The sequence below is a fragment of the Mangifera indica genome, chromosome 18 (assembly GCF_011075055.1).
Source record: "Mangifera indica cultivar Alphonso chromosome 18, CATAS_Mindica_2.1, whole genome shotgun sequence".
Taxonomy (NCBI): domain Eukaryota; kingdom Viridiplantae; phylum Streptophyta; class Magnoliopsida; order Sapindales; family Anacardiaceae; genus Mangifera; species Mangifera indica.
In genome coordinates, this window is record NC_058154.1 from 11074009 (window position 1) to 11085738 (window position 11730).

Consider the following 11730-nt stretch of genomic DNA (forward strand, 5'->3'; position numbering starts at 1 on the left):
CACTTCATGAATATCACTTCATTTTAATTCTTTACTGGCATTTTATCTCATTTCAGATGTTGCTTAACTTGATTCAAAGTGCTGATGATATTACTTGTAATGCAATTTTCAGTCTTACATAAGATCAATTAAGTAATAGTTATCAGAATCTAGAAAGATTCAAATTAATCGACTGCAATGTTTAAGAGAAGAAATAGAAATAAGTAAAAAAATTTATTAAACACAAGATTTTTAATATGATTCGATTCGATAATTAGAATATCTACATTCACGATATTATTATTTATATGAGTGTAGTATAAGAAAATAACAGTGCAATGATAGGCCAAAAGACTTATTCTCACCCAAGGTTTAGTGTTTTCTCAAACTCTCATCTGTAAAGTTTCAAAAACTCAAATATCCATTCATGAGCTGTTAAAGTTAATAAAATCTGTTAATTCTAAGGTAAAATCGCCATTCAATGAGTGATGCTAAAAAAATAAAAATTTAGCTCATATTCCTATATAAACTCTTAAAATTAACAATTTTCCTTGAAGATTAAACTTTAAAAAGTTACATTCAACACCCCCCCCCTCCCTCCCTCCCTCCCTCCATCCAAGGATTTCAATTTTTCGACATATTCTCTCCCTCTCCAACAACTAGCATTCTCTGACCCTCTCTCTCCCTTCTTTTGGACTCATCTTTATTGGAGAAAACGAGTCTTCATCTAGATGAAGATAAATTATTTTTGTCTAAATAAATCGACAAAGATGAGATCAATTTATAAGACTACTTCAAGCCTTGTGCATGTTAAGTTCTTATAAGGTTGAAGATGAGTAACGAAGGCTTCAAATGCAACAACATCTACAACAACCATGATGAAGATCTTATTGCTCTTCCTAATAGTAGCAGAACTAGGATTTTTGTTAAGGGTGGTCTTCGCGATTCCATCATTATTTACCAAACACTTAACAAAAGTTTAGCTATACTACATGTAAATCTTACTTTTTATTGAACTTATGTTTAATTTTATAATAAAATTATATGTACCAACTTTGAATACACAAATAGATATACACTTTATTTGTATTATCATGTGATTGGATGATTTTAAATTAAAAACAAAGTAACACCCAATTTTATGATGACACGTATAAGTGTGTACTCAAAATCAATACACATAGTATTTCTTATAATCAAAATATCAACCAAAAAAATTGTGCATAATCCCAAAGAACAACTTGAGTTATAAATGTGAGAAGTGTCCAATAAAGCATGAGTTTAAAACCTTCCAACGATATATAAAGATAAAACTTTTAACATGTCAAGATATTTTGATCATAGAACTCACTAAATAACCTATTCCAAGAAGATAAAATTTACAATAGTTCATAGAATAAAATTCTAGAGTTAAAGGATTTCACCTAAGTGTAGATCATCATCCACAGTTAAAAAATCGAATTGAAAGAACGGGTTTACAAAATAAGCTAAGGAATGGAATTGAAATAAGGTGATCCTGACCCATTTTTATTTAAAAAATGCTAGCTTGGCTGGCTGCTTGTAAGCCAAACTTTGGAATTTTAGAAGCAGTGGACACCTATACAGTGCATATTTGATACATAGTTATTAAGAAATACTTTACAGTATTTCTTAAGAAATTTGGAAAGAAACAGGCTAATGAAGATTTAACTAAGGGTGGGCCTAACCCAATTTTATTAAAGAAATTTTGGCTTGAAGGATAGGCCTGAGCCTATCCTTAATGGGGCTGGTTCCGGCCCTGCCTCTAAGACTGCTCCAAGTCTCGTAGATGTTATCAAAAGCCCCAACCCTGCCTTATATTCAAACCAATCTGGTAATTACAGCCCTCCTCAAACAAATCAAGTGAGTTATTTTGAAAGAAAATTTTACCGAATACATGATTTAGAACTTCGATTGAATGTAACTGATAAAAATAATACATTTAATTGTGAACTGCAGTATCAGATGCTAAGGCCTCACAACGGCGGTTTAAACTGTGTGATGCAGGGGAGGCAGGAAGTGAGGTCAACGTGGTGGGAATTTTTGAATGGACTAAACCTCGGGTGGGAATAAGTCCTTGGCCCTAGAAAGATAGAAAGTCTGCAACATAGACCGATCGTAAAAAATTGATCCTGGTGGGAGCTAGGTTTATTATACTATTTAAAAAATTATGGGTATCAACTAACAGAAATGATTTGCGTGGAGTTTTGAAATTCATTTGCCGGGGCTCTAGGGATGAGGCCTTTTGTCGAAGCCAAGTCAATATCGTATCATGGTGTAAGTCATTTTCGTGGAGTTTTGAAATTCAACCACCTGTCTCTATGTTCCAACAAAAACCAGGAAAAAGCTGCCGTAAATAATTTTCTTTATGTCAATGTCATTCTAGATAGAGATATTGTTTTTGTTTATGGTGTTCCTTATGTGTAACTTGCTTAAGGGAGCTTCTTTGTGACGGAAGCTGCAGGCAACAATGAATATTCTTTGCTTTATGTTCATCAGTTCTAAGTTTCTATTTTTATTCTTGGAATTCTCCCATGCGGCTGATACTATTAATTCATCACAGTCTATCAGTGATGCTAGTGGCACCACCTTGATTTCAAATGGCGGAACCTTTGAGCTTGGTTTCTTCAGTCCTGGTAATAACCCCAATCGTTATTTAGGAATATGGTACAAGGATATCCCAGTTAAAACTGTTGTTTGGGTTGCCAATAGACTCAATCCCATCAATGATTCATCCGGTTTGTTGATGATAAACAGCTCTGGTAATCCTGTTTTACTGGGCCAGAACACAAGTGTAGTTTGGTTTGCAAATTTTACAAAACAAGCATCAAGTTCCGGGGTAGTACTTCAGCTACTAGATACAGGAAATCTTGTCCTGAGAGATGAACAAGATGGGAATTCGGAGACTAATTATTTGTGGCAAAGTTTTGACTATCCATCTGATACTCTGCTTCCAGGAATGAAGCTTGGATGGGATTTAAGGACTGGGTTTGAGCGGCGTTTAACGTCTTGGAACAGCCCTGATGACCCCTCTCCTGGAGACTTTATTTGGGAATTGGTACCACAACAAAATCCTGAGTTGGTTATGTGGAAAGGCTCAACCAAATTCTACAGGAGTGGCCCCTGGAATGGCCTGAGATTGAGTGGCGCACTAAATATGAGGCCCGATCCGGTTTATGTTTTCAGCTTTGTATCTAGTGAAAATGAGTTGTACTATACATATAATGTCACAGATGATTCGGTGATCTTCAGGATTGTTATGAACCAAACTGAGTATCAACGTGATAGACTCACTTGGATTGAAACAACTCAAAGTTGGCGTCTTTATGACACTGTGCCAAGAGATAAATGTGACGATTATGGACTTTGTGGTCCCTATGGAGTTTGTATTATCAGTGATTCTCCTATTTGCCAGTGTTTAGAAGGGTTCACACCTAGATCACCAGGAAATGTGGACTGGTCACTTGGATGTGTGCGGAATAAACCATTGAACTTGTCAACAATAGATGGTTTTATCAAATTTGAGGGGCTGAAATTGCCAGATGCTAATCATTCTTGGGTTAATGCTAGTATGAACCTCAAGGAATGTGAGGTGAAATGCTTACAGAACTCTTCTTGTATGGCATACGCAAATTCAAACATTAAAGGAGCCAGCAGTGGCTGCACTATGTGGTTTGGTGATTTGATTGACATGAGACAGATGATAGTTGATGGGCAGGACTTGTACATTCGGATGTCTGCTTCAAAACTAGGTATTGGCTTAATCATATTTGTTTTACATGGATTTTCTTTGGTTTATTATTGTTGATTAATTTCCTTGACTACATCCAAACTGTTTCTCAGGGTCGAATGACGGAACGAAGAAGGCATTGGTAATAATTTTATTTACAATTGGTGTAGTTGCTGGGGTGCTTGTGCTTGTACTTGGTTACCTCATTTACAGGAGGAGGCAGAAGAAAACATCAGGTAAAGTTACTCTGTTTGCCTTCAGAAATCTTTGGTACTTTGTTTTCTATCAACATAAGATGAGTGGGATCAATTTTCTTCCATCCAACTGTTTGCTAATAGAGCATGGCTGAGACTTATCACCATCTAATTTTCAATTTGACTTCTTTGTGAACGCCATCAGTAAGGTGTAATACCAAATGCGAAATGAAAGTTTGTGAATTTGCATTTTAATATACTTTGAGAAATATATATCCATTCCAAATAACTTAACTCTAGTATTTACTGTTAATTTGCTGTAAACAAGAATTTTGATGTTATATGGAATGGGTGCATATTTGCTACTTTGGTTGAAATGATATGTTTCTATTTTTATTTTTTCTTCTGGCGATTTTCGGCAATTGTGGGGATTTTTGAAGTCTAAGGAGCTTTGGTTAATTTCCTGGTGCTTTCTGTGTGCCATTCGCTGGTGTGTTTCTGGGGCATGCTGTTATGTTTTTTCTGGTGCTCTGATTAATCTGTTATGCCCTTTGCAGCAACCAGATTTTGGACGCTATATTATGTACTTCTACTAAACTTATTCTGAGTTGTTACAAGTCATAATACAAGGAGTTATATATTCATGTCTTTCATTATTGAGGCATTTGTCTATTTTTGGAGGATGTTCATCGTCATTTGTAATTTTGTTATTCACTTCCTAATAAAATAACAGCATAGTTGTTTCATGGCATTTAATGTTTATTAAACGGAGTTCATAACCTCATTACTTGTAATTAATATGTCCATTATTTCAGAGAAAACAGAAATCAACATGGAAAACGATAACCAAAATGAAGATCAACAAGAAAACTTGGAGTTGCCATTGTTTGAGTTGGCTACAATTATCGATGCCACCGATAACTTCTCAATCAACAACAAGCTTGGAGAAGGTGGATTTGGACCTGTTTACCATGTAAATCTGCTACACATTATTGAAATGGTTGAAAAAGTACTGATCTTATTTCGAAAAGCACAAGTAATTTCTTGTATCTGTTTTCAGGGAAAACTAGAGGATGGACACGAAATTGCTGTCAAGAGGCTTTCCGCGATTTCTGGGCAAGGATTAAATGAGTTCAAAAATGAAGTTATACTGATTGCCAAACTACAGCACAGAAATCTTGTAAAGCTTCTTGGTTGTTGTATTCAAGGAGTGGAGAAATTGTTGATATATGAATTCATGCCCAACAAGAGTCTGGACAACTTCATATTTGGTCAGCATCCCTAAAATTATGATCCTTACAAGTTTAGTGTAGTCATTTACTAGCCTTGAAACTTCAAGCTAGATACCATACTAACCTGAATATACTTGCCAGATAAAAAAGGACGTAAGCTATTAGACTGGCCTAAGCGTTTCCACATTATCTGCGGGATTGCAAGGGGTCTTCTCTATCTGCATCAAGATTCTAGACTGCGGATTATACATAGAGATCTTAAGGCGAGTAATGTATTACTTGATCATGAGATGAACCCGAAGATTTCAGACTTTGGTTTGGCCAAAACATTCTTTGGAAATCAAACAGAAGGGAGCACAAAAAGAGTGGTTGGAACATAGTAAGTGTAATATTGTCTTGACATCTTTATATTTCACTTTCACCCACTAATGAAACAATATGTTTTTTGCAAATTTCTTCAACAGTGGTTATATGGCACCAGAATACGCTAGCGATGGAATGTTCTCTACTAAATCTGATGTGTTTAGTTTTGGCATTTTATTGTTGGAGGTCATAAGTGGGGTGAAAAATAGAGGGCTCTATCATTCAGAGAATAGTCTCAACCTTATAGGTTATGTAAGTGAAAAACGTTATATTACTTAAAATGGAAGTCTCAACTTTTGATCAAATTTGGATCAATAAATCGTAAATGACAGAAGGGTTTTTATTTGTTTTAGGCATGGAAACTATGGAATGAAGACAAACCTTTCGAATTGATTGATCCAGTGTTAGGAGAATCTTGCAATATTTCAGAAGTGATAAGATGCATCCACGTTAGTCTATTATGTGTGCAACAGTATCCTGTGGACAGGCCAAACATGTCATCTATAGTTGTGATGCTTGGTAGTGATAATGTATTGCCTCCGCCAAAACAACCTGGTTTCTTGATGGACAGGAATTTACTTGAGCCAGGCCTTTCATCAGGCGATTCTGGATTAACATCAAAGAATGAAATTACTATCTCACTTTTGGAGGCTCGATAGTTTTCTAACTGTATATGTCCAATTCCACATTATTTATACTTTGTATAATATCTACAGACGTGGGTGTTTGTATTTTTGAGTCATTAGCAAACATCTCACCTATGACACTCGCATAGTTCTATATTTATTATAAGATATCGGTGTGAGAATAAAGGTACAAGATTGGAGGAATGAAATTCATTTTCAAACTGTATTTGTTTCCAGAAAGTTGAATGTGCTTTTGGAGATTAGTGTACTTGCTGGCACATGAATATGACTAACAATCTGCGATTTATGGTTATTTACAATTTCTTCTCTTAGGGAACCTTATTGATCCATATTTCACTAAGGTAGATCAACTATAACCTTATGGATACATTTCAGCTGACCAAACACATTGGAGTATTAAGAAAAGAAGAATATATTAACATTAGTCTATTAAATCGCGAGTTTGGTTTCAAATATATTAACATTTGTCTATTAAACTGCCATTAGGTGTTTGAATGTAATTAGTTATGGTTCTATTGCCATGAAAAGCTAAGAAAATTTCTGTGTGAGTTTTGGCTTTCTGGGAAAGCTGGATGGTCAGGTTATAACAAATACAGAGCAGAAGTAGATTGTCTAGGGTCTTACATTATGTTATTCTAAACTTCTAGCTTGTGTTTTTGCAATCTGCATTGCACAATATTGTCCTTAGAATAAAGTCTTTGCCTTGAAAAGGCCTTTAATTGGTGACACAATTATAAATCTGTATTCACTTGAGAATATTGTTGACTGAGTTGTGCCTCTTCACAAAAAGGTATTCTATTGTTTAATGATGTTTAGCTAATGTTACATCTCTTGTGGAAAAGTAAAGTTATGGTGCCATACAGAATTTCCCACCTAAGGTGGAATTTTTCAGAAACCCCACAGAGGAATTGAGTCAGGGTTTCTGGGATTTTTTAGACCAAAAATTTACTGAAAGTGGCACAAGATTAAGTCATTTGTTTGGCCAATGCAGTTTCTATTTCTTTCTGCACGGAATGGTAGTGGTTTCTGGGATTTGCATATTGGTCATGTTGATACATTGAAGGTACCAACTAATCATGTTTACATGATAAAACTTCAACTCTTTAAGGCTGTAGTCTTTTGAAATGCCATTCTTTGACTTCAATTGACCAGGTTTGATGATTAATTTATACACATCTGTGATTAAGGCTGAATTCCTCTAAAGAATAACATTTTTTTTTTCCGAATGCAGTGCTTACCAACTTTTTATATGGAGCTTTCATTTCTGAACATCCTGCAACTGAAACAAATTTCGGTAGAACAACTATTTTATTTACTTTTACTGAAAACTGAAATGAAGATATGGGTGATGCTCTGCATACTCTATACAAATATGTCAAGCATCTGATTTAGAGGCTTTCTTCCAGTGGTAACATAATTTGTTGTATTTTAATCAGAAAGTCACTATTGTTGAGGGTTTCTTCTCTGGACTGAATTCAAGCAGTGAATCTTCTATGTCGAGTTAAGTATTTGTCAGTGAATTGTACAGAGAGCTCTAAGTCTTGGAAACAATGGATATTCTTTCTTTACTGCTCAACAGCTATCCGTTGCTGCTAATCTTTTTTGAATGTTCATATGCACCTGACAACATTAGTTCACCCCAATCTCTAGGTGATGGCAGAACCTTTGTTTCCACAGGTGGAACCTTTGAGCTTGGCTTTGTTCAGTCCTGGTGGTACCAAGAATCGTTACTTAGGAATTTGGTACAAGAAAATCTCCATTAAAACTGTTGTGTGGGTTGCAAACAGACTCAATCCCATTAAAACTGGTAGTACCAAGACCTTATTAGAGCTCATCTGCGTTCCCAATCCCGAACCTGAACAAGGGCTGAGCAAGCCAAGCTCGGCTCGTGAGCCCGAACACAAGCTCTCTTAAATGCAAAAATTTTCTTAAGTTAGAAGAAATGACACTATTTGTGGATTGCCTCTGCAACTTATGTGTTTAACTTTTCTTCCATTCCATTTACATACAAAGAGTCAAAGACCTGAAACATAAACTAAACCAAACTTTGCCGACTAAGAAAAAATTTAAAAAACAAAAAACGTAAACTAAACCTAAAGAAAAAGGATTGAGAGTGCGTCCATTTAGTGAGAGCACGACTGAGAGCACATATAACCTTGCTGCCACACAATCCTTCCAAATAATTGTCAACACTGCCTCCATTCAGCCACCGCAACTGTGATGCCATCTATTGCTTTTCCATTCAATATTCGACAACGTCAATAACGTATGTTATGATTGTTTCAGGCACATTTAGACTTTACTGTTAAATTGTATTTTCAAGATAATTGTTCCTAATTCTCAAAAAAACTATAAACTTGTATGTTTTTCCTGTTTTCAAACCATGCTGTTAAATTGAATTTTCTTGTTTTATATAGAGATCTAACTCACAACTACTATTCAGAATTTGATCTTGCCTTGCCGCTTCCATTAACGATCTATATTTTAAGCATATCCATCATTTTCTTTTCTCTTTCCACTTGAATGTCTGAGTTGTTAATTTTATTTGTCATTAATGAAGCCAGGTTGAAAGAATTTAGTATGCTCGTATGCGTTCCTAAAAATCTTTGAAAGTCTAAAAGCATATAAGCGAAGATAGAAATGTGTAAATTGAAAAGAATTCAGAGGAATTTTAGTTTTGTGACCCAAGATACGTTGGAACAATGAATCTTAGGGTTGTGATTGCTAATTTTCAGAGTTGCTGCAGTTCAATTGGTTTGATGCAAGCCTTAAGCGCGCTTGAAGCTGAGCTTGATAATCAAATTGAGCTATCTCATGCGAACTCAAACGAGTAAACATGAATATGAGCTAATGTAAATTGACCTCGAACAATACAATTATCAAGTGAGTTGAATACAAACATGTGGTTGAGAAAGTTTGATGAGCCCGAACCTTAATTTGAACCCGAGCCAAAGCCTTGGACACCCCAAAACGAGCTAAAAACTAGTCAGAGTTTAGTTCATCTCGTTTCCAACCTTAGTCATGTGTGACCATCACATTTAATTCAATTTTAATTAAATATATTTTGGTTTTATATTTAATCATTAATAAAAAAATATTTTAAAATATTATTTTAATATTTATTTGAATTTTAAACAGTATATATGGAGTTTATTGATTTAGACCGGCTTCTCCAATAGATCAATATTTGATCTTTTAAAATATTAATTTATACCGGCCAAACAGTGTAGTCCCGCCCAAGGTTTGATGAAAAAACAAAATGGCAATGTTTAGTTTAATAAACCCAAAATGCAACCCATAAACAATTAACGTTATCATATTTTGTTAGCAAAATGGGTATTTAAGTAAATTTAAATAATTTATTTTAAGCATTATAATAAGCAAAAGAAATAATTCGTATAAATGACAAAAAAGTAAAAAAAAGAATTTTGTTTATAAAAATGAGATTCTGACAAATAATGATAAATGCATCAAGTCGAGATTTACATGCAATGCATGCCTGCGTGACGCGTGGTAAAACTTTAAAATGGTGGTTGAGTTTTTTGGCCCATTGTGGCAATGAGGGAGACAATATATTGATAAAGGTGGACACGGCTTCATAATACTGACACGTGGCGAAATATTGAAAAGATGAACGATTACAATGAAAATGGGCAACGCAATTCATCGCACTCGAATGACGTGTTGCAAGTAGACCTGGCCACGGTTCATGAACCGTCGGTTTCAGTTCGGAACCGCCAGTTCACGGTTCGAAAATATAAGGACCCTGAACCGAAACCGTAACAGGACGGTTCGTCCACGGTTCGGAACCGCCGGTTCTGGTTCATAGCCCCGGTTCGGAACCGACGGTTTCGGTTCGGAACCGACGGTTTTGATTCGGAACCGACGGTTTCGATTTGAAACCGATATTGAACCATCAATTCTAATACATGATCTTGATTTAATTTTTAAATTATTAATTACAATAATTGAAATTTAAAAGAAAGGCTTGGACTTAATTTTTCAATTAAGCTTCCTACGTATCTTCTTGGGGTTTAGAAGAATCAAAGCCTACGTAGTTCTCTTACCTTTGCACATCTAATAGCTGGCAGTATCCCCTTACCTTATCATTCACCTCCACTATCTTGAGTATTATTTCCCGTCGTCATCGAACTATCTGTAGTTAAATCAAGCGATTCTTCATTGAAGTCTACTTTTATTTCTTGTTGTCGTAATTCGGCTCTTGTCCAATCGTCCACGCATACTTGAGCTTCAATAGATTCGGGAGCCAAACTTGATCGTCTCTCATCCAATATATTACCCCCTTGACTAAAAGCTTGTTCTACTGCGACAGTTGATACCGGTGCTGCTAGAACTTGTTTAGCAATAGCTGTCAATATTGGAAAAGTTGATGCGTGTCGACTCCACCATTCTAAAACTGGAAAGTCTTTACCTATATTGCTGTCACCAAACTCAAAAATAGTAGTTAAATAAATATCAAGCTCCGAGGTGGAGCCTAATGTTCCTCTTGGTCTTTTGCCCCTTTGCATCATAATACGATCACCATAACTCATATTTTGGGTTGATGATGGGGCAATAGGTGGTAGAGAGGAAGAAGAACCACCATAAATTAATGCATATTCAGCATAAATTTCTTTAATTAAATTCATAATATTAGTTATAGTTAATGGAATATTAACTTCATCTAATTGCAAACATTCATAATATAATGTCAAATAATCTGTGACACCATCTAATTTAAATCTAGGATCAAAAAAACATGCAACAAGAAAAAGTTCTGGAATTATTTTATAGTAATTTAACCATTTTGTTTTCATTAAAGAAACAGCTTCTTGTAAAAGAATATCTTGTTCGGCTTCTTGTAAAGCTCCAATAATATTAACAGCTTCATTTAAAAATAAATGAGAAGTGGGATAATAAACCCCACTTAAAGTATATGTTGCATTATTAAAATTTCTTAATACATTTAAAATTTTTGAACAAATATCCCAATGTTGGGGATATAATATAATTTGTGGCATATTTTGTGAAATAAATGAGCATAATAAATCCTTATAATCAAATGACTCGTTGAGTAATTCATATGTTGAATTCCAACGAGTCGACACATCTTTAGGAAATCTTTTTGGTCTTTTATTATGTTGTTTACAAAATTTACCCCATTCTTTCATAATTTGGGGATGTGTCCATAAATATGAAATTGCTATTTTTATTGGACTAATAAAATTATTAAGACATTCTAAACCATCTTGTACACATAAATTTAACACATGACATGCACATCTAATATGAAAAAATCTACCACCTAAATTAGGTCTGCAAATTTCAATTAATTTATTTATTGAGGCAGTATTTGAACGTGCATTATCAAATGAAATTGAAAAAATTTTATAAAGTAATTTATATTCTTCTAATATTCCTTTAATTATTCTATAAATATTATCAGCCGTATGTCGTTCATCAAACATCCTAAATGATAAAATTCTTTTTTGTAATAGAAAATCATCATCTATCCAATGACAAGTTATACCCATATAAGAGTGAACTTGCCAATGGTCACTCCAAAT

The 11730-nt window shown here is 34.7% G+C and overlaps 1 protein-coding gene across 2 annotated transcripts; it reads left to right on the forward strand.

Annotated features, from left to right (window-relative positions):
- The first annotated feature begins 1891 nt into the window (after nucleotides 1–1891).
- Nucleotides 1892–7738, forward strand: LOC123201868 (G-type lectin S-receptor-like serine/threonine-protein kinase At4g27290). Of its 2 annotated transcripts, XM_044617434.1 has the most exons (7): nucleotides 1903–3749; nucleotides 3841–3963; nucleotides 4737–4894; nucleotides 4982–5192; nucleotides 5295–5532; nucleotides 5618–5768; nucleotides 5870–6368. In XM_044617434.1, exons 1-7 carry the CDS (start codon nucleotides 2468–2470, stop codon nucleotides 6173–6175), a joined length of 2469 nt encoding a protein of 822 aa, XP_044473369.1. In that variant the 5' UTR covers nucleotides 1903–2467; the 3' UTR covers nucleotides 6176–6368. The 2 variants fall into 2 exon arrangements, with proteins under 2 accessions (XP_044473370.1, XP_044473369.1); XM_044617435.1 differs by lacking the exons at nucleotides 5618–5768; nucleotides 5870–6368 and adding an exon at nucleotides 7395–7738 and having other exon boundaries at nucleotides 1892–3749.
- Nucleotides 7739–11730: the final 3992 nt, after the last annotated feature.